This window comes from Conger conger, chromosome 9 (assembly GCF_963514075.1).
Source record: "Conger conger chromosome 9, fConCon1.1, whole genome shotgun sequence".
Taxonomy (NCBI): Eukaryota; Metazoa; Chordata; class Actinopteri; order Anguilliformes; family Congridae; genus Conger; species Conger conger.
The window spans coordinates 23,530,444-23,554,627 of NC_083768.1; the positions used below are offsets into that span (position 1 = coordinate 23,530,444).

A 24,184-nucleotide genomic window follows, 5' to 3' on the forward strand; every position below is an offset into this window, starting at 1 on the left:
TGCTGCTTACTGGATGTTTTTGTTTTTTCCACCATTCTCTGCAAACTCTAGAGACTGTTACGTGTCAAAATCCCAGGAGATCAGCAGTTTCTGAGATACTCAAACCACCCTGTCTGCCACCAACAATCATTCCACAGTCAATGTCACTTAGATCACATTTCTTCCCCCTTCCCCACATTTGGTCTGAACAACAGCTGAACGCTTTTATGCATTTAGTTGCTGCCACATGATTGGCTGATTAAATATTTGGTGTACAGGTCTACTTAATAAATTTCTCACTGAGTATAATTGTGACAATGACCCATTTCATGACCAGGTTACAGAACCCAGCACGCATAGCCCTCATACTGTCTCTGAGAATCAGGACTGTGTTCTGTTGATTGTTCGAAATAATATCAGCAACCTTGAACAGTACAATATTATTCTCACACAATGAGCGACGGGTGAGGGATGTTGTTCAACAGTGATAATGTCATTTGAATCTCCGAGCAAAAGCAGAAGCGCAAGGGAGAATGTGAAGCACGGCCTGTCGGATGAAGCACATAATAGGAGTCTGCCTCACAGAACAGGAAGTGGGTGTCCACTGAACATGAGTCAGACATGAGTCAGGACCTGGGTGACAAAGAAATGAATGACAGCCAACGAACGGACACATTGGCCTTGACATTCTCCACCATCAATTACTGTTCATCTGTGTGGGGAATGTGTGTGTGTGTGTGGGGGGGGGGGGGGGTTGAAACAGGAAAGCCTGCATGAGTCTTCCATGAACAGATGTGAGGTTTTTGTTTGTCTCTTTTGTTTCAAAGCTAATATTGGTTTATGGTGGGACTGGAGTATTCATGTCAACGTGTAAATATGTCTTGCTATGGTATGGTATTGTGTTAGAAACTGCTTGGAAGGGTAGGGAAAATGTACAAAGTAGGTATGGTAGATATAAGCATTAACTTTATAATGTACATGAGGTTTGGGGCTGTGTTCTTTTCTGCTTCTTACTTCCCCCAACACCTTGCAGATTCACAAGCTTCCGTCATGCCCATTTATGGGAAGTTGACCAAAGAGATGTTTTCTGCTGCAGTAGCCATGTTTGATTGACAGGGGGCACTGTTTTCCAAGAGATTTGCAGAAATTGTGCTGCAAGGAATAACCTACAGTCTATGCACGTACACACCGGCAAGAAAAAGCTGAAACTCTTTCATAAAACACTATGATCCATTATAATTTAAAGGTGCACACAGGCTTTCGATAGGAGAAAAGATGAAAGTGAATCAGAATCAGTGTAAGATGAGATGTGTGTAACATTTGGCATAATGCTGATAAAGAAGATAAATCTAACACAGAAAAAACTAGAAATTCTGGAAATTTCTCCCCCTGCCTGCCCTTCCACTGCCTTGGTTTGTTTTTCTTCCCAAAGCACTGCAATTCCAATTTCAATATAACTCCCTTTTATACTGTAGACCCCAACTCACCACAGGGGAGAACTATGCCTTGTAAATATGTACATACTGTATGTTAGGACACTGTGATGGGTAAATTGTGCAAGGCTGCTGTATATCCATGTTCAGATTGAATAACCGGGATATATGCATTTAATGCAAACCATGAGTATACATGGACAATTGTAACCAAAATGTGTTCATTTTTGTTGTACCTCTTTTTGAATGTATCCATATGACCTTGACCTATATAGTTGTCATTTGAAACATATGTGCCCAGTGTCAAGCTTCAACCTGAAACTTTGTTGTCCCATTCCGATGTATAGTATCAGCAAAAACATGTTTTCTAAGATTGCCACAGGCCTTGCTGGGACAACTAGTTTGAAAGCTGGGATACTCAGCAGTTGCGCGATATACATTTGTGCCATTCTCCTTCAAAAAGAGAGCAACTATGTTGGCTTCAGATCTGCTAACTGCCGCTGATCAAAATCCATTTTGGAGTCCCATCACTGGATTTTTTCATTGCTCAGCTCTCAATTTCATGTGGTTGCCATAACGGAAGTAATGTAACCTGGCAACCATAAAACCTAGCAACAAGATGTAAGGCCATGTCTTCCTGCATGGAGGAACAAAGGAACATTTGGGGCAATTTTTCTGCACACTGTGAACAAGAGTAACACCAGGGGCAAGACAACTATCTACTTTAAAAAGACTCTAATCTACTTTTGTTGGCTTTTATGTCACAATATTTGCTTTTGTTGGTATATTTGTCATGTAAAGGTCTGGAATACTGATCCAATCGCATGACCATAGGGCACACAGATGTCAGAGATATCTCCTTAAAATCTGCACAGAATATGAGAAATAAACACTGACGCCTTACAAAATCCAGTGTGCTGAATCAATATTTTTTGTATTTATCACTGATTTCTTGTCATATTGTGAAAAAATAAGATAAAGGTGATGTGTACATTTGGTATCATAGGAAATGTGATGTTTGTTTGATTATGAAATGCTGAACATTAAGTTCATATTAATGCAAGAACTTTCATCTCTGTCAATATTAAGGCATAGATTCATATTTACTACCTCAAGTAGTCTGTGAACCACAATAGAAATGTCATTGAGAAATCAAAACAACTGGTTATGACAGTTTTTTTCAGTAGAGTTCACTTTTCCAAAACTTTCCCACAGTTTTCTGCACCGACAAGCAGCTTTGGTGGATACTACCTAAGGTAAATACTATTCTGCCAAACATCATTACACTAAATCAGCAGCACTAGTCTTCTCCCACCAAGAACACTTTTCCAGTCATAATACAAGGACCTAAAACACTAACTACAGGTAGCACTGCAGTAGGTGCACTGTTTTATGCCAATAGTAAATTGTTTTGTTTTTCTTTTGTATAAATTAATATATATAGTTATTGTTGATAGTATTGAAGACAGTGTATAGATTATGTACTACAGTATTTGCTACAAAAACGAGTCATGGCAATATTGCGAATACACCCCAATACTGTAATACAGTAAAGTTTTTGTGAAAATGTAAAGCAATGGTCTTGGTTACATGCAGGGTACATTTGGTCGTGTTCTCATCCATGCTACACCTTATGTCCACTCTTGTCATACACTGGGGGAATATCTCTTTGCATTCCTGATCCATCCCCGGCAATCTTTTCTTTTCTTTTTTTCTGATAACTCAAGAACTATCAACTTGAACCTTGACATGGGGCACATAATTCTGAAATGACAATTATATCGGTATATGGTTGGCATTTATATAGCGCCTTTATCCAAAACGCTGCACAATTTATGTTTCTCATTCACCCATTCATTCATTCATGCTCACTCACAGTGATTGGCTGCTATGGTAAGCACCAACCAGCCCGTCAGAAGCATTTAGGTGTCTTGCTCAGGAACACCTCGGCACACCTGGGGCGGGATCGACCCACAACCTTCTGACTGCCAGACGACTGCTCTTACCTCCTGAGCCAATGTCACCCTGTCAGAGGTCAAGGACAAAAATTGGCACTTTTTGGGGCTAAAATTGTTTGTATATACTCAAGGTTTGCATCACTGTAAATCTATGCCGTAACGTAGGTTAAATGCATATAGCCCAGTTATTCAATCAGGATATGAACATACTTTTGAGATGGATTTCAATTTAGCATAATTTCAGCCTAGAATAATTTATCCATCTCAGTGACCCAACATGTCTACATATTTACAAGGTATAGTTCTCCTGTGGTGAGTCATGGTCTACAGTATAAAAGGGAGTTATATTGAAATTGGATTTGCAGTGCATTGGGAAGAAAAACAAACCTAGGCAGTGGAAGGGCAGGCGAGGGGAGGCTTTTTTCTTGATCTCTCAGTGATCGGAATTTCTAGTTGAGTTTTGTTTTTCTTTGTTCGCAAATTATTACCCCATACTCTGTACACTTCAATATGCAGATTACTGTTATTCCACCATTCACCTGCTCTATAGAGCAGTTACTGAACAATGTCTCTCATAAATAAAGATAGCTGTTATGTAGAAAACACTTACTAATGCAAGCCCAGAGAAAAATGTTGATTGCTGAGAAATGATGGAATATTAATTACCATTACTGTATGCATTTTAAATGAATGGAACAATTACCATTACTGTCTGCATTTTAAATGAAGGGAACAATTACACTAGAAACCACCTCATTGAACCTTCAAAATTTCTATCTGTAAAATAAGGTAGCAATTAGACAGCCACTAAGTGCTGTAGCGCTGGGGCCAGAAATTGGAAAACAGGACAGATCTTGAAAATACATGACAGTCATTAAAACTACACATAGCAGATGCACAGCAAAGTTGCAGATGAAAATGCAGATTTCAGGAAAATGGTTCATTGTACACAAGAGTTTCATTCTTGAAATTGATAAATTAAATACCTTCAAATTAAAGGTGACAGTCTGCACTTCAACCTGATATTCATTGTTTAATTTGTACTGGAATGTACTGGAGTACAGAACCAAAAGAACAGAAATTGTACCCCTGTCCAAATATTTATGGACTGCAATGTATTTAAAAAGAGAGAGAGAGATGATGAATTCACAGCCTTGTCTAGCTGGGTTCTCTGCATGATCACTGAACAGAACACCAGCTGCTTTGTTGACGAGACATCTGCAACTTGTTACATTCTGCATGTCCTTGTAGTAACTGAGTAGGAAAATTACAAAAAATGGAAATTGAACATTATTTAAAGTGATCCTGTGTCTGTTAATGTACAATATCATTCCAAGGTTTCCACATCCTGTAATGTGTTTTACATTTATCTTTAAAAGACATATATACATATATGCTTCCTCTTTATTAGGTATTGTATATGGAAGAAAAGGTCCAATAAATTTCATTTTATGGCAGTGCTGCATTTTTTTTGACAATTATGCAGAAATGTTGCATAATTAGTTAACTAGTAAAATGTATGCATGGAGTGACATCGCTGACTATCTCTGGGTCACAGATAGCACTGGCACAGTTCATCCCATTCAATATGAGACCACAAGGTGTATTGCTACAATCAACCTGGCAGTGTAAGAAGATGAGCCCTGCACCAGCTCCACATTAGCAGTCTTCATTGCTTTTGTACACCGGAAGCTCTACGTACCCTAGTGCGCACCATTGTTCTGAGCCAGTGTATAGCTGTCCATGTTTTGCGTCAGCAGCACGTTGATGGAATGCTGGATCCTACATTGGTTTCTATGGCAATATTGATACAGAAGGACAGCCCATGCAGAAAATGTTTCCATGGAAACATTAGTGGGCTTTGAATATAGCTGAATGTCTTACATGGTTCAAGTCTCATGGTTAAGAAGCATGGACCACTGTGACAATGCATTGTTTACAGACAATCAAGTGACATAATCATTTAATTTCATAATTTGCATATATGAACATATCCTGTACATCTTCAAATGATTCAGGTTGCAGTTTGGGCAGCACTCATTAATGTCTACACCAGAATTTGAATTGTAATCTTGGGGCTGTGCATCCAGTAGCTGTGCCATATGAAAAGCCTGTCTTGGTTCATAATGTTTTTATTGCTCATTCCACCCTGCATGCCAACCACTCAGCCGCATAACCTCCCACGAGCCATACTGTTATGCACGGCAGGGAGGGTAGTCATACCCCCTGCATATTACGCTCAAGAGACTGTTTCTCATTTGACATTGACGCAATCAAGGTACATATTTGTTAGTCATGTACTAAAGTGTCCTGTTGCGTGGCTGTGGATTAGTACCTCAATGGATTAGCCCCACTTGCACAGTTCGAGTTGAAAAAGAAAAGGCTACGTAGTGACCTCAGGGCTCACCCATTTGAGCTCATGTGCCCGCCTTAATTGTTAGGCTTAGCAAGACATTTGATTGCAACCTGATATTCAGCTATAATTATGCTTCTGGAAACAGAGCATTCACCTCATATCATTAATAGATCATGCATTATGTATTGGAAGTAGAGTGTAATAGCATGGAAAGGTCATTATATTTACAAAATGACTTGAGGTCAGACCAATTCAATTAATTTTGTGACCTTCTGAATTTTAAGCAGATTATATAATAGTAATTTTCTATTAATATGTGTTAATGTTGTATATGCTTGCGTGATAATAAATGTGTAATTACACAATAAAGTATCAAATAAGAAAATAAAACAGGGTTCATATCCCTTCAACACAATGTCAATTCCACCATCTTTTCCCTTCTCAATTCTGCACTTTTAGACTTTTCATGTTGTAACAGATAACAATTGTTGTGTTTGATAAAAATATATACTCACCGAGCACTTTATTAGGTATTTATCAGACATATTTTTTAGACTTCTACTGCTGTAGCATATCCACTTAAAGTTATGATGCGTTGTGGTTTCAGAGATGCTCTTCTGTATACCACGGTTGTAATGTGTGGGTATTTGCATTACTGTCACCTTCCTCTCTGCCTTGACCAGTCTGGACCTTCTCTTCTGACGTCGCTCATTAACAGGGCATCCTGACCCGCATCTATGTGATTGTATGCATTGCACTGCTGCCACACAATTGGCTGATTAGATAATCGCATGAATAAGTAGGTGTAATAAAGTAAACATTTTCCTAATAAAGTGCTTGGTGAATGTAATAATATAATGCAATACCACGTCAGTTCTTGGAACTTCTTGCATATCAGATCCTCTAATGTCTTCTTCAAATTACACCCACAGATATCAGCCCTTATGATCGTGTCATATCTGCAAAAAGAACATTGCGTGATGCAATATTTTTTCTTCTAATGCGGATATTGGATGTCTGAACAGATTTTGTGTTATTATCGATGCAAGTGGTAACTACTTCCTCATAAGAGAAATATATCATCTCTGCTGAGTGCATCACTCACAAATGATCACTTTGTTGGTTGTGGATCTATGTTAGACTTTCCCTGTCCTGTGGGTTTGTCTCAGCACTTATGTGAATCAAGCCAGTGTTACAGAGGAATGCTACAGAGGAATATGAAAATTATAGTGAGCTGAAGTTCTGCTAAGGAAAGGGCAGGCTGACATGGACCGCTTTACCAGTCAGCTTTTAGTCAGAACAGCAGCCATTTGGAACAATTTGTTGTTTTTATTAAAACTCTTTAACCATAGGACTGATAACTTGAATAAATAAAAATATGCCGTAACTATTTTAACGGACATAAAAAAAAATACTTTAAGTATGATGATGTGAAATATAGCTAAAATATTAATGTGTATATCTTAGACCTATACATTATGAATAGCCCCATCCCCAATGGTAAGCGGACGTAAGATTCTGCACAGCGGAGCTTGTACAGAAACATTGAGACATATAGAGAGAATTTATATTTTCAAAATAAGACTATGGCGTGTAATCATCGCTGTCTTTTCAACAAAATGGAAGAGGCCACATGTTTCCCGTTTAGCCACAGTGATGAACCAACTCAGGTATCTCATTACAAAAATGAAAATCATCTCATTATCTCATCACCTATGACCGCTCGCCACTCGAATGGCCATTTGTGATTCATCTGTGCATTTAGTGTAATTTAGCTTTCGATATTGAATGATCGCCGGACTAATAAATTGTGTAAAAGGACATCACCGGGAAAAGTCCTGCTTGCATAGCTTGCATTTGCCTTATTTGGGTTGTCCTACAAATGCTCAAAATGATTCCATACTTGAGCGGTCTTTTGTGAGACATAACTGGAATAGCCAACATATGATGTAATGGGCTGAACTTGGAAGATTGCACCACTTGCGTATCTTGTGTATTCAGCATTGGCTACGCTCAGTCACATCCATGTCAGATTCGTGAAATGCTAATGTGTCGTGTCACATTACCATTTCATTACCATTTCATCACTTCATTAACATTATCAATTCCTTTTTTAATAAAAAATTAATTCATACTACAGGTTAATATAAGATGTTTTTTTAATTATAATAATAATTGTATCCATTATAGACAGTGGGCATTCCATTAAGGAATTATGTGCTATAGTGGCACACTATGCGACCAGAAACATATGATAACGCCCAAGGGAATTGCTTTTGCCCGCTACGATTCGACTGAAGGAATCTCAGTCGACGAAAGATTATCTGGCCGATTATCTAGTCGACCACTGGGGGCAGCCCTAATGGGATGTTCACGAAACACACCAGGAAGCTGCTGATATACAGCTCAGATGAAGGCTTTGTAGATTGAAACGTTAGCAACAATACAATTCAGGATTTGGTAATAGTCAGCATGTGGGAACACTTCTTTATACTACTACAGTTGTTGTTGAAAATATTGTAAGAGTTTGCTTTTCAAAGCAAGAGGTACAGGTAAATACTTGTGAACTAGATGTGTTTAAATTATTCATAAAACTGCACACAATAGGAGAATCAAGGAAAACATATGTTTGCCCTTTTTCAGCTATCTCTTCAGCAATAGAAGAACAGGTTCTCTTGTAGGTTGGCAATGGGTTACTGATGTATTTATTTTAGTAGCCAACATATTGTAGATGTTGAAAGTTTACTTGACCCCTGTGGATTTCTATGGCAACAGCCAAAACATCACAGATGTTCAGGACACTGTTGTCATTGCTAGTAAGACAATGATTGACAGAATCCCACTGGGGTCATGAGGAGTAGATTGGCCGACAAGGGCTTTTAGAGCATGATGTTCTCTGTTTAATCCCTGTGTCTTCAGAGTGATGGCAGTTCCTTTGAAAGAAACAGTGAAACAAGAGGTTACACAAAGGTTACAGAAATCTGGTTCAAATGCTGCGAGGCAAGTAACTATACACAGGAGAGGGCAAAGTGACACCATTACTCCATTTGCACAATGTTGGAAAGCACATTTTGAATTCCTGCGGAAAAATGCTTGAGATGTTTGAAGGAGAGGTTGCAGCAAAAAGTACAAACCAAATTAATTTGTTATTCCAATTCAGAAGAATAGGGATAAAACTGAAAAAGGAAAATTTCTGCAGAAATATGAAGGTTTGTATTAAAACCTTCCCCTTTAGTAAGTAAGGATCCAGAGCAAATGGAAAGATAAGACATTGTACTCAATGATTCTCTAAGAATTCTCACTTGAATTCCGTGAAATTATACATCATTTTCAAAGAGCTACACTTTGCTTTTAGCCCACTGCTCAACTGTCCTTTTCCCCCAGATATATTCCATTACTTTCCATTCTCTCTTCTCCATTCACAAAGCCCTCAGGGAAAATAATGTCTGTGCTGCATTCACGTCTGCGCATGTTCAAATTTTTATAACTGCTGTGTTGTCATGGTATCAGAGAAGTCTATGTCACGTGCAGCAGCTGAAGGCACACAGCAGGTAACTGTTTGTCCGGCCATAAGAGCTACTGGCGTGATAGAAGATGAGGATTGCCATATAAGACCCCTGAACAAGGCTATGGGCAGTTTTGTAATGCTTGTGGCTACCAGACACCATTGGCACTCATTTATTACGACAGTCTTTCTATTATTAAATCAACTATCACCAAATCATATTTGTTCAATAATTAATCAAACTGCTTGGGCCAAACTATATTGCAAAATTATGAAATCAAAACAAGTTGAGGACAGGCGGACATGTCTGGGGATGGGTTTTTCTAATTTTTCTTCATTCATCTTACGTTCTGATATTGAAGACACACAACCACCACATGTAGCTGGTCCACCTAAAATGTATTATAATGAGCTTCTTTAGCATCACCGGCGGCCATTTTGACACTGCAGCAAAGTGTAACAGATGTAATTGTGGAGCACAAAAAAAGTGCTGAGAGGCACTGCATATATTCCTTAAGACTCGGCTCTGTAAATCCCAAACAAGCCGCCATGCTCCATTCACATTAAAGCAGTACCACACCAAGGCCGTTGTTTATAACCTAGGTATATTTTATTATTACAAATTACATATTCAACTTGTGCTCTGAAAACTGTACATTAACAATGAAAAATGCAACAGATTAGAAAAAAGGTGAAGAGATTCAGACAAACAGAACTCTGATTCAGAAGGAGGGAAGTGGAGGTAGTTCAGGGCTGGGGAAAGGATGTTGCAGGAAGGTAGACGAGATCAGGGATTTGGGGCAGGGGTGGGGATGGTGTGGTATTGGCAGTGATATTATTACACACACCATTACATTATTACAGAACACTGAAAGTTGAGTGATTCAACAGTGTGAAGAATTTAGAAAAAATATATATCCTGAAACACAGAAGACATTGGCTGAAATTCATCCCATGTACATGTATGTTCACAGAATTACAATACTGTATCACAGGACTCTCAGGAGCCTTGTGCTTTCTAGAAATGTACAAAGTCTCTTCTGAATCACAGTTTTTATACTCATATACTCTTATATAAATAGATCTTTTGTTTTCGTAGAAGCATTTATATACTCTGAAGTACACTTTTTCAAGGATATGATATGATATATGCTATGATATGACCACTGCTTGTCCTAAAACTGATATATCTATTCTGTGTGTACATCACCATCAGATTTCACACGTTTTCTAAACACTTATATTAAAACACAAAGGGTTTACCTCCTAGAGGACTCACTGTAGGAAACCCTGTCAGGCACCCTGGCTCGACATATTGCCATAGGGAGGCCCAGAATGGAATGCCATTGGACCACAGCAGATTCTGGAGCACTACGATGCAGAGCTTTATCCTATGGTCTGCTTTCCAAAGGGTTTACCCTACCCTTAATGAGACCAAACTGATACCTGCCAGTAAGATACAGAATGATCAACTGTTTTCCTTTTCTGATGTACAGATTGTAATATCACCCTCTCCAACAAACTTTCTGACCCTGGTCCCCTGTCTTTTATCTGCGATTCTGGATTTGAGATTCTTGATTTGTGATCTCTTGGGTTTCCTATGAAGTATATCTTTTTCTAAATGTAATTGATACATCTGGAAAACAAACAGATGGCAACAGCATGATATGGACAAGTAGTTATTATGTGAATTGTTCTAAAATAATAACAATAATAAAAGACAGTAATAATAATAGTAATAATACTAATAATAACAATAATGTCCATCGTCATAATATTATGTTCAGCTCTGCAGGCAGAGTTCCACTGTCTTCACTGTAGAGTTTAAAGGCATGGTCGATTTGAGCGAGATCTTGTGCGTTCTTATTAACAGTTCTGCTCAAAGTATGAAAGGAACACAGCACAAAACACGGAAGGTGTCCATCTACCACCACTTTTAAAAAAGCCTAAAAGAAGGAGAGTCATCGCAGCTCCACCGTGCCCATCCCAGTGGGGGGGTGGACGATGTTTGTCCTTCTCCCGCAGTGCTTTACTATGGCTGGAAGACGCCACATCAGCAAGCTCTAGCGCCCATCCTTTGACAAGTCTTCCCCACGGAAGGGGCTCCACGTCAGTCAAAGGAGCGACACAACTTCAAGCCTGTTAATATCACCATTCTCAAACCCTGATAAAAGAGAGCAGGAGAGTCCTAGCAGCTAAAATCAGAACACAACTGGACTCCTCTCCCCTCTCCACCAAAGGGGTTTCACTGTTCCAGTTTTTTGTCTGTGTTATGAAAAGGAAGCAAACGCAATATGTTGTGACGGACTCGCACCGCAGGATGTGGTGTGAGCCCGTTCCGTTCTGCTCTCTGCCCTTTCACTCTCTCCTTCTCTGTTTCCGCTCCTTTCTTTCCCTGCGATTGTGAAATGACGAGAAGACTTGTTGGGGAAATGCGGTGTTCTCCTCACACCTCGGTCTGCAGGTCGATGATTTCCTGCCCCACCAGTGGGATGGTGGCACTGGACTTCTCCCATTCCACTGCCTGTAGGTGCAGGGGGGAGGCCGGGAGAGGCTCCAGGTCCTTGCGCACCCACGACGGGGGCGAGTGGGTCTTCTGGACCCCCTCCCAAGCCCGTTCACTGGGTGTCTGAGGTTTGTCCTGTCAATAGGAAGCCGATGTCAGCAGGTGAACCCAGACCACACACATAACAGTGGAAGTCCTCTGTCACACAAATGCTAGCAGCTGCATTCCCTGTGCGTGGTATTGCAGATCTCACTGAACATGAAAGACAGGCCTTAGAACAACGGTGAGATTATATGAGACTAAGATAGAGACCCAAAGACTACAATACTGAGTCAGAAACAACACAACAAAGCGTGTTTCATAATGCCATGTATTCACCATGTTTTTATGGTTAAATCTCAGAAGCTCCTATCTATAATATTTTGCAGACATATTTGCAGCCCTGAAGGGCTGCTGGCCACAGATAGTACTGGTAAGATCAGGCCAGGACGGCACTGTAAATAAGATTCAGATCTTACTGGACCTGCCTGGTAAAATAAAGGTAATATTTATAAAAGTAAATCAGAACTTGTGCAAGCGTCTTAATAGATAAGCTAACCCCTCAACCTCAGTTTTAAATGCCACCATTCTTTGTCTAGTGCATCGTGATTCGTATATCGTATATCGTGATTGAAAGAAGAACGGGGGAAATGAAGAGAAGGGAACTCACGCTCAGGCTGGTTTTGTCACTGCCTCCAGAAGAGACACTCCATCTCTGCACCGGCTGGGGGAACACAAACATAGCCTGTTCTGTAAAAAATCCTAACTCCTGAATCCTATCATTTTTATTTTAGCTCTTCTGATAAAATCATTTCTATAACTATAATAATACAGTTCGCAGAAAAGTCAGTCCAAAATAATTACTTTGACGACATTAAACATGGATCGGAGATTGGTTCTGATTCACTTTTTACCACACAAATCCAACAACCACTTTAAAACATTGCATGAAAACTGCTATATAAAACATTCATTATTTACAGTCATTATTTAAAATTTTCTTCTCCATTATAAGTAAAATTACATGGGCAGAGCTACCATACAAAGATGTAATTTAAAAGAGTATTGGCTGCTGAAGAGCGATCCTTATTTAACCTGGCAGGCTGGTTGTCATGCAAACCAGTAGATAATTATCAGAAAAAGGTAAGCTATTTGTAGCATTTCTTTCAGCACTGCTGGGAGAAAAACTGTGTGTCCATCTCTCACCTTACAGTCGGAGGGAGGGGAATCTCTGTCCTTTTCGGAGTGCTGCAGTTTCCTGTTCAGATCTTGGAACATGTCCTGGTGACGTTTCCGTGTGTGCATCACTTTCTGCTCAGAGCCAGGAGACAAAACAAGAGAACCCACTTGTCAGTTAAAACATTGTCTCTCATCACCACACAAAGCGCAGTTACTACACAGCTCACAAATGTAACTGTAAAACAATTACAATATCCTCCAGAATTGAAGTTCATTATGAACTGTCAAACTGGAATAATGTTAATATTACAAGACTGTATCAACACTAACTGGCCTAGCTGTCCATATTGGCATGCATGTTACAGGTATGTGTGATGGGACCTCACTTTACTGCTCATTCTTAAGTAGAAACTACTTAATAAAAAGGTGACTAATTACCTCAAAGTCCAGTTCAGCATAGCGGGATTTTCGCCTCTGTGAAGGAAACAAAGAACATGGTTTTGTTCAATATTCTCTCTGTACATTGGCTCGTTTATCAAAGCTGAAATGCAAATAGAAAAATGCTGAAATGATCTCATGAATTGTACAGTACAGAACAGTAAACTGATTGTAATTAAGTCTTGTTTGGACAGAAATTGTAATCAATATTCTGTGCTTACTTAAACGATTTCTCAAAGTGCCAAAATGACATTTCGATCAATTGATCCAATAGTCAAATAAATATGGAGGCAGTCTGAATCCAACATTAAAGCTGTCTACAAGAGCGGAAACATTTGGCTCTTAAGTGTTCTACCGCTTCGGTGAAGTGACTCGTTGATTACACACCACTTTGAAGCACAGAAATTACTTAAATTATTTATTTTCTGAAAGCAGCACATTGGCACATAGATTCCTCCTCATCCTTCAGAGCTAAAATGGCCGTCACATGTCAGTTCCAGGTATTGGATAAGCCTTGAATTATTGCCAGCGATAGAGAGCAAGGCCAAAAGCCTGGGAACATCTTTAATAACACGGTGACAAGACGACCATTACACCGTGAAGGGGAGTGATTTGAGGGGCATTAGGAACAGGCACGGTTGTGCAAATTGATACATAAAAAATGATAAATATGATTAAAAGTGGAGTGATGTGAAGGAATGGATTGTGTTGGGTTCTGACTCATCGACAGCTTTTCAGGCCGGGATGTAAAAGCATACTCCCTCCCACTTCTCCACGTCCATGCAGAACACTTAGGCTAATAGACTCTGATCTACCACTGGCTTAGCCTAATGGACCCCCACTTAAGCAGAAAATTGTCGCCATCGTGATCGGTAATATATTGGATGCCGCCTCTTAATAAAGAAAGGTCAGCTCACAGTGATATTCAGCTTCTCTGTACATGCCCGAATGTGACTTGCAGTGGTGGTATTTCATTTCAATATCAACAGTAAGAACAAAAAAGCTTTGACGAGTGTACTAGACTACTTTGAGGGTAACTAGACTACACTGACATGGTTGAAAGAAACAACAGTATAATGCATTCCTGCCAGTAAATAGGTGACAAACTAAGTCACTTTTAACCATATTGCATTTAATATCCCCAGGTAAAAGAAATGATAGCGAGTTATTGATGAGATGCATGGCATGTGAGCCTCATCGCCGACCTTCCCAGCTTCATGTCAGACTCACTTTCAGGGGTGTTAACATTATTAAGAAGCGCTAATGAGCGATGTGACAGATTCAGGCTGTGCTGCATAATTAGCCCAGATTCATCGTCATTCACACATGGAAAGGTCACGAGGGAGAAAAGTTCACAAGGCTCACAAGCCCAGATTTCAACTTCGGGAGCGAAACACGTGAACCGACGGCTCCGAGAAGCCCTCACGGCCCGGAGCGCCCACCCTCCTCCGCCCCCCCTCCCTCTGGAGCTTGTCTCACCTCTAAGGAGCTCATGGACAGCGTGGACACGGTCTCGCTCTTGGACATGGAGTTCCACGACTCCCCGGCGTCGCACATGCTGCTGGTGACGTGCGACTCGCTGGAGATGTTGTGCAGGTTCTGGATGGGCGAGTCCCTCTCGGAGCAGGACACGCTGACCCGGTCGGAGGGCAGGCTCTTCAGGCCGAAGCCGTGGCCGGACTCGGGGGCGGGGCTGCTCAGGTGCACCAGCCGGGTCTGCGGCAGCTGCTCGATGCTGATGTTGTACTGGGGCTGCTCCTCCTTGGGCCGGGGCTTCAGCGTGGAGGTGTTGTTGGGCAGGAGCACGTAGCTGCTGCCGTCGCCAGCCTCGGACGGGCCCCGGCTCAGCTCGGCGTCCAGCTGCTTGAAGAGCTCGCCCTCGCAGATGTAGATGGACTTGCTGCCCGGCAGCTCTCCACCCGTGCGGCTCTTGTCCCTCTTCAGGGTGAGAGTGTGGCTGCCGTAGTCCGCCATGCTCTGCAGGTGCATCTTGTTGGGGTTGGCGGGCAGGGTGTGGAAGTTGGAGCCCTTCTGCATGGTCAGTGGCGGAGGGGGTGCCTTCTCGTCTCCCTGAGTGAGGGAGGGGCGCTTCTGGGTGCCTGAAGACAGAGAGGGCCCTGGGTCACATGGTGTAATAACTTATAGATCTGTCCTAAAGACTACCTGAGTCCAGACAGCTATAGTGACAAAATACACTCTGATGTGGAGTCCAGTGTCGCCAATACCAAACTGCTTCAGTACCAGTACCAACACTGCAGTATCCTTTGATCATATTCTCTGTCCTCTGATCATATGCCTTATTCTGTCAGCTCATTTGCTTTGTTACATGTAAGCACCACTATCCAAATGCAGTTTATTGCTAAAGGACTATTTTATGTATATGTACGTGTGTGTGTGTGGAAAACAACTATAAAAAACGTATTTAACCAGGAGGAGTAATGACAGTGACACTATGACATTGTGCAGAGGGGAGAGCGGTTGAGGAAGCTCACCTGGTCTGCAGGAGGAATCGACGTCTTTCTCAAAGTTAGACTGAAAAAATGGAACAAACAGCAGCGTAAGCCAAACTGGAATTGAACAATCTGGTGATATTTCTATGAACAAGTCTTGTTTCAGGGCTTACCATCAGCTGTGTGTGACCGTTGTGGAAAGAGCTGCTGGAATCACCGTTCCCATCATCCTTGTGGTCGACCACGCGGCACTTGACCGCTTCCTGAACCTAAAACAGGGGCACAGCACACGGTTAACACACAAGTGTTCCAAACTGAGGGAATTTCACCATAGATGTCAGTGAACCTCTGGAAGTAAAGCTCCCAGTTTACCTCTCTGCGCAGAATGCAGTGGACCATGACAATGACGAAGCCCTCCAGCGAGTCGAAGACGGCGAAGAGGATCTGGAAGAGGGCTGAGCGGCGGTCAGTGATAGCCAGAACGGCAGACATCCAGGTGAGAGCGAGCAGAGGCAGCACCACACAGGAGCTCCACAGCGATGCCCTAAAGAACAATTTCCACATGAAATTAGCAATTAGCAATTTGCAATACACATAGAGCTACAGCTGCCCAACTATTATGACAGTGTTATGTCCATTATGTCTATTATGTCCAGCGTTAACTACATCATTATACATCCTACGCTAATTCAGTGGCTGAATGGTTGTACAATGGGTTTAGAGTCCATGATGTAGCTTCATATTTAATGATGCTGTCAATAAAGATTTCAGTATACATTTCAACACGATGAATTGCATTGTTCCCAGCCAAATTAGTTTTGCCCCTGTCAATCCAGGCAATTATTGTATACTGTATGTACGCGGCTATGGACATATGGAGAGCATTTCTTAATCTTCTTATTGGCATTGTACCATGGAGAGGCGGAGGTCATACAGCCCCGCAGCCGGAGATAACGTTAGCAGAAACAGAGCTTTTCCCCAGCCTCAGAGGGTTCGGTCTCAAGCTGCATGTTTTTGGTTGAAATGCTGTAACTCCTTTTTCTTTTTGTTAAAGTGGGCCAAAATGTTTACATTTATTACTGAATAAGAGGTCGTTACTGTTTTGTTAGATAATATAAGCTGCACATTTATTTATGTTTATGTTTACTTTATTTTGAATGTTATGCAATAAAAGATGTTTTACAAATAGATGTTTTCTGCATGTTTTAAGACCACTTTAAGACTTAAATTATTTCAATAATCATTCAGATAATATAGTATAAAATTTTGGCCAAGATATAAAACCTACCCAGCACGCTCCTTCAGCTTCACGTCAGTGATGCCATCCTTGGACACAAGTTTATTAAAGACCAGAATCCCAATAACCATGTTGACCTGTGAAAGACAGAAAGACCCAGTGAAGGAGTGCCTCTCACTCTCTGACCAGAACCCCATTGAATTGAAGTGAACAAGCCTGTCTGACCATACCATTCATAATTAATGTAAATGAATTACAATGCTGGCTGGTTTCATTATTACTGTGTTTATGGAATATACAGTACTGCATATGATATTTGCATTCAGACTTAATGTCCAGCAATAGTTCAGTAATTCAATGTTTCACACGATGGCCAAAGCACCAAATAAGTCTTAACATACTTAATTCTTACAACACAAGTGCAACAGCCATGACTCTAAAATATGTTTCTCAGCAACAGATCATGTAAAGCGATTGTCACAGGTGTGTCTTGCTGGGGCTATAGTGCTGGTATGTAGCAGTAAGGTGTACATACCAGAACAACTGCTGCTGCTGGTCCCACAAATGAGTAGAGGAGGCCACCTTCCAGAGACAGCCAACAGCTATAGGAGAGGAGAGAGCATAGACATGGTGGTCAACCATAAAAAAAAACAAGACCATTTTTGTACTCTGTGGAACCAGTAGTGTGTTTGAGTGTGTTTATCAATAAATGACACTTACTAGTTGACAGTACCGTATCCCTTGGTCTTGGTGAAGCCCACAGACACAGCTACCACCAGTGCAGGGAGCCCTGGAGGAGAGAGAGAGGAGAGTCAGCACTGAATGGAGGGAGGATTGGGCGATGAAGTTCACAGGAGACAGAAGAAGAAAGCGAAGGATAGCATGGCGAGGAAGTCAAAGGAAGAACACCAGAGAGTGTAAAGGGATAGAAAAAGAGAGGAGAGAGTCAGAGAGAGGCAATGAAAAGATAGAGACTGTGGGATGAGTGAAACTGAGACAGACGCTCACCCCAGCCCAGACACAGGAAGCGCTTGCGGATGATGCGGTTCCTCAGGCGGCCAGTGACCGCCATGTAGGACTGCCACGCCTCCGTCAGCACCCAGCAGAACGAGGAGAGGAAGAAGAAATGAAGGAAGGCGGCCACCAGCATGCACACCACCTGAGACGGGGGGAAGGAAGAAGAGAGGTCACCAGTCTGTTCGTCAAAACCCAGCACAGAACCTTGGGCAGGGGAGGAGAAGAGGGGAGCAGAAAACAGAGGGGAGAGGGGTAAGGAGAGGCGAGGAGAACGGCAGAAATGCCGGAAAGTACCTTGTTGCGAGCTTGAGTCTGGCCGACCAAGATGAGAGCATTGGAGCAGATGATGGACAGGCAGAAGTTGATCAGGATGACGGAGCGCTCGGAGCGGATGTACCTGCAGGGGACGACACAGCAGTGAGGTGGAGCAGTACATGAGGTAGAATGTCTAGTCGGGGGTCTGCAGGTTAGCACTGCACAAACTCCCCCCCTTTCACAAGTAAAAGAAACCTAAAAATGCACATAAGTGAGAGATGTCTCTTACTTCCAGACAGACACGTAGATGATGATCAGCAGGAGCAATGTGAGGGAGGAGACCCCACAGCCCACGATCAGCGTTACCGACGGGAGAAGACTTTTGTCCATGTTCTGCAAGAGAGAAAGACACACAAGACATTTCTTTAGATTAGGGACATGCACACACACACACACACACAGGTATATAGGTATGCAGCCTCCCACTGTCACAATATCTACAGTTACCTAGCAAGGTGACTTCAAGGTGACTTGTGAAAATTCATGCTTCAGATGAATTACTGAAGGAAAATGTAATTATGATTCATAGTTCCGAGCAGACCAATTATGGAATCAAACGAGACACAAAAGAGCGTGTTCGTCACTCGTGCGCACACACCACACATATACGCCCGTATCTTTCGACTGAGCTGATTGCACGACCATATATGCGTTACCGCTGCCTTTCTCTCTGTTGCCATGGTAACGGAGAGCTGGCGCTGCCATGGCAGCCGCGACCCTCCGCTGCAAGCCGTGCACGGGCGCGTGTGCACGGCCGCGAGTGCCTAGCAACATCAGCGCCTGCCTCAGCAGGGCAGACAGGTGGGCATTAATCACCGGCCTCTCCCACGCGCCAACAGCAATTAAACCTTGTCACCCAACTACTGCCAGCCCTCGGCCGTTTCGCAGAGAATCTCGTCACTAGACCTCCCCCTCCCACACACACTCCAGCACGTACCGTGCGGTGTTTCGGATGCAGGGGTGAGCACAGTGTGTCCCTGTTATTATGCCTACTGACTCACCCAGGGAGGGGGCCGACCGAGCCACTGACTAATGGAAGACTCCCGGACGCTCCCTCACTGTGCAGCTAATTGGCCGCGTTTATGGTCTTGTCTCTGTTCCCTGTTGGAAGTAGAGGCCGGGCCGTCTGTTTAAGCTGCACGGCAGAGCGGGCTAAGAACAGGAATGACATTACATTGGGAATGCTGGAATTCCCAGGTGATCCAGGAAAGCTTCATGTCAGAGCACAGACGAGGGGGAAAGCTCCTAATCAGAACAAGAGCTCAGCGACTGGCTTTAGCAAAGCGAGAAAACACTGTATGTTGACTGGCTTTGTCTTTGAGACGGTCTGATTTGGGACCAGGGTATTAAACTAGAACAGGAGACATCATTATTAAACTATACGGTGCACCTGCTGTACTGCAGTCATGAAAACAAGAAAAAATCTGGAACTGCCATTTAAATCGCTCTCTTTGACCATTTGCATTACACTACATTTAACTGGCAGATCAGAGTCCAAAGTCTGAGAGCAGCACTCAAATGAGAGGATTCCAGCATCTACACAGCAAATTATATGCAATAAACATGCTGGGCCTCGATGAAATGGTCAAAGCCAGCCTCCCTCTGCCCAAGATTTGAACTGGGATTTGAGCAAGGTCCACCAAATTGACATTTTCCATTTCTAACTGAAGTATGATCAATCAACAGGTCCAGAGGTTAATATGGAGATAACTGGTGCATGTCAGGGGGTCTGTAGGTTGGAGAGGAGGACTGATAACCATAAGCTTGCAGAGCTAGATTCCACCTGCCACTGCACTCTCAAACAAGGCACTAAACATGTATCACTTCGATAGGTTTAAATTACGTACAAGTGCCTTCAATGTGACAAAAACAATAAGACTTTCAATATGGAGGCTGGCCTTATTAAGACAGCTTAAACAGGGGATTGTTTACCTTTATATAGAGCTTGCAGATGTCTACATCGCATTTAAGGGGGGAGGGGCACTTTGCTACCCAACGTCTTTGTTAGTAAACGGCTTTGTTATTGTGCAGCTGTCCAACATGCCATACAGGCAGGGAGTGCCGGACAGAGCAGAGGAATCGATCGCAGCTATTGGCCACAGATATCCCGCAGACAATCATCTCTTTGGTGGAAGGGGAACAAATTATAAGCCAATGGGAAAAGGCTGCAGCAATGCGCACAAGAACAGAATGAATTCCATCAAAATGCACAAGGAGGTTTTTCCCTATGAGAACATATAGCAGAAGCAGTGGTCCGTACCCACCCAGGAATCAAGCAGAGCACAAAGCAGAAGGGGCTGACAGGATATCTAAGACACAGTGTTACAATTCTCAGTATGGGATTTGTTATGATCAATCCTGTCACAGATCAGTGCGTTTCTCAGAGGAGCAGAGTTGCTTCTGTCAACAATCTGAAATCTTCAAACAATCTGAAATACCCTGGAAACGGGTGGCGGTGCTGTCTGTGGTCTGGAGGGGCTTGTGGTAATCGTGTGGTAATTGTGCCCCTGCAGCAGAGCCCGTGTCTAACACAGAGAGCTGTATACAGCTCCTGTCTTCTGTCTCTTACAGCCAGCGGGTGCTGCAGATGCCGTTGCCAGGGCAACTAGTGAAGAAAATTCTTTAGTGGCTGCTTCCTGTCTAATAATATCTATCCTGCCAAATGAAAATTCAGTACACAGACAATGCCCTACCCAAAAGAAAAGTATGTTATTTGTTCATAAGTCACCCCTATCCTTGTCTGTCTAAAATATTTTCCTTGGCCTATGTTTAAGAAAATCAATTATATTACTATGGAATAACTAGCCTGAATGCAATTAATTTGCAACCCATGTTTGTTAGAGGGTTATTCATCTGCATTGCCAAGTACAGAATGCTCAAAGATCCATGGAAACCATCTTGAGTTGAGGAATATTAATTAATGCATTGCAATGATACAATATTGATAAAAAATAAATAAAATGACGAGCATTAATCTATTACACACGAAAACAGCAAAAGAAAAACCTAAAATGTAGTACACTCAATTAAATTCAATATAATTTTGCTGAGCACATGCTATTCGCATTCAATTGTGTCCGCACAATGTACAAGATGCCCACAATGCCCATTAAAATTTATCAGAGGTCTGTTGAAACGAAAAGGCGACATCATAGCCTTATCTTTTCTGACGGGAACATTTAAAACAATATTCAATATACGCATTTTGCCATGCAATTTCGACCGAAAAATACGTAAACACGTGTTTGGTACAACACAAAATCAGGATGCATTTGTACAGGCTGTAGCGAATGGCACATATCGACCAAGAGGGAGAAGGGCGGGATGACAATGACCGTGGCTACTGTACAAAAACCAATTAAGCGATCGATTCCCCCGCACAACAAAACAACAATAATTGCAGAAAAATAAAATACATGCGTGGGCTTGACTTACCATGTCGGGATTTTGCCGCGCTAAAATGGCGAAGGACGAGAGTCTGTCACACACACATTTGGTTCTGAATGAATCGACTGGCACCGCTCTGCAGCCTCGCGCAGACCAGGATCCAAGCAGCGAAGAACTGCACAGGGCGAAAGGAGAAAGAACGGTGGGGCATTAGACTGAACCCCTCAAATTAACAAGATCTTCCCGATTTAGCCTTTGCGGTTTCACTGCGTAAGAAAAATGAGCAAACATTCTGGATAGGGAGACCGGGAGGATAATCTGAGGCAGCATACACAAAGGGTTTGTGCATGGGCCGGTTATTGCAATGCAAGGAAATGTGTATTTGTACCATCATTTTACTGTCTACATTAATTTGAATGGTATGACACATTATTATTATTATTATTATTATTATTATTATTATTTAAATGAGTTTGAATTAGCATTATTTAAAATAGAAAATATGGGTAAATACATTCAAATAGCTATTATTCTGTAATGTTAATACTGCCAGAAAGCATTGTGGTTTGAATTTCTGATGACGACATTAGTTGAAGAGGTTTTGGAGAAGAGCAATGAGCAGATCTGTTATTGCCCTGTGACAGAGTAGGTGTATGTAGACATAACCAATATAACTAATCATTTTATGAATAACCTGATAATAACTAAGTTAGCAAACAAATGGGTCATTTACACATTCATAATCAAGACAAATCTGTTCCATGACTTTATTTTGTGATTTTCATGATATTTCTTTCTTCCCTGGGTGTTTGTTCTCTTAAACCTAGATTCAAACTGAATGTATGTGCATCATATCAAAGGATTAGGATTGGAGTGTTTATGATTGGAAACTGGACTGATCATTTGTGGTGTCTGGTGTGATGGAATTCTTAGTTAAATATCACTTTGTCATAACATTAAAAATACATCTAGCAATGAATTACATTTACTTTCCCCGCTCTAGAATAAACAGAACTTTCAACACAAAGAGGCCATTGCCAAGAGGGCAGCTGGTGCATCTCTCATTGGATTTATTATTAACACTTGCAATTAAGGAGTATTCGTTATTTTTGTATATCTAGCGAGCAGTAAGTGTGACTCACGTGTCAACTGGCCACATCATGCAAGCTCTAGTATTTGCAGCCACACAGAAAGTGCACACACTGAGATACAACACTTACACTTTCTCAGGCTGCAAAGAGTGGGTGGGTGTGAATGACGCACATGCAATAATGGAGTGCAAGTACAAGGATTCCACCCACACTGGCCTATACTACGTCACTATACTTCAAGATAATAAGCTTGACGCTTTTATCCAAAGCGACTCACATTTGATGAGACAAAGCAGGGGACAAGCCCCCCTGGAGGATTGTGGGGTTAACAGCCTTGCTCAAGGGCCCAATGCCCCCCACTTCATTAGGCCACTTCATTAGGTGTCCTCCTACCATTTACAATCTGTGCGTTAAGGCCATCAAGTCTTGGGTACATTTGTACTCCCATTGTCTAAGACCCATTATTCTATGAACAGTGGCTCCTGTCCTGTGTATCCACATTCAGTTGTTGCCTGTTTCTGATTGGAGAGCAGTTGTCAAAGCTAAGATGAAGTGTACACAAATAAGTACTTGTATTTTGAAAACGTGTGTTTTGAATTTCTTAAAAAATAATCCTGAAACTTCTCAAGCAATTTAACTCTAAAAGTGTGTCATTGTAGGTATAGAGGTTACAGAAGGATAATTAGTTGAAAAGGAGTTGTATTAAACCACATGGGGGGACATGGTAAAAGGGGAGAAATCCCACAGTGCACAAGGTTGGTCAAACATAGAAGCAAAAGCCCAGAATATAATTCTCAGTCAATATCTTAATGTTGCAGCTCCTAATGTGTCTCCTGCAGTTCAGAAAGGCACAATGGGCCTCTGACGTGTGTTACAGAGGGGACATAATAACCTTCCCTGCTGTGTGAAGCGACGAGTAGCATTTGACATGTTTCATCACAAAGCCCCTGAAGGGAAACTCTTTCATCTACCCTTAGAGAAACTATGCTTAACATGGGTACCTCACAGAGTTTCCCCATTACCATCACTTAGTAAACAATCCTATCCTGAGAGGCCTGCAAAAGTCGTTCTTCTCATTAATACAAAAGTCTCATGTGACATTATCCAAAAGTGTAGAAGGCCGTATACTCCTCTTTTGAGGCAACACATAAATGCTATGCATAAAAGTAGTGTTTTTGCTATATGGCTGATAAATTAAAATGTACCTTAAGTTACCGTATTAAGAATGAAAATTCTTTATATTGTAACACTAAGTTCACAGAGGACCTTTCCCATTTGCAATGACAGGGAAGGG

At 41.8% G+C, this 24,184-nt stretch overlaps 1 protein-coding gene across 2 annotated transcripts in view; it reads right to left on the minus strand.

The window, feature by feature from the left end:
* Window positions 1–9,819: 9,819 nt before the first annotated feature.
* The window catches only part of LOC133137192 (adhesion G protein-coupled receptor B1-like), a 30,499-nt gene continuing 16,134 nt past the window's right edge, over window positions 9,820–24,184 (minus strand). For both annotated transcript variants that reach the window (XM_061255298.1, XM_061255297.1), the window contains exons 18-32: window positions 21,848–21,974; window positions 18,642–18,745; window positions 18,392–18,494; window positions 18,089–18,239; window positions 17,801–17,870; window positions 17,616–17,682; window positions 17,132–17,217; window positions 16,216–16,387; window positions 16,017–16,112; window positions 15,886–15,925; window positions 14,873–15,492; window positions 13,394–13,429; window positions 12,983–13,087; window positions 12,447–12,500; window positions 9,820–11,872 (exon numbers count right to left, since the gene is read on the minus strand). In XM_061255298.1, the coding sequence (XP_061111282.1) occupies window positions 11,678–11,872; window positions 12,447–12,500; window positions 12,983–13,087; window positions 13,394–13,429; window positions 14,873–15,492; window positions 15,886–15,925; window positions 16,017–16,112; window positions 16,216–16,387; window positions 17,132–17,217; window positions 17,616–17,682; window positions 17,801–17,870; window positions 18,089–18,239; window positions 18,392–18,494; window positions 18,642–18,745; window positions 21,848–21,974 (2,026 nt within the window). In that variant the 3' untranslated portion in view covers window positions 9,820–11,677. The remainder of the gene's footprint in view (window positions 11,873–12,446; window positions 12,501–12,982; window positions 13,088–13,393; window positions 13,430–14,872; window positions 15,493–15,885; window positions 15,926–16,016; window positions 16,113–16,215; window positions 16,388–17,131; window positions 17,218–17,615; window positions 17,683–17,800; window positions 17,871–18,088; window positions 18,240–18,391; window positions 18,495–18,641; window positions 18,746–21,847; window positions 21,975–24,184) is intronic.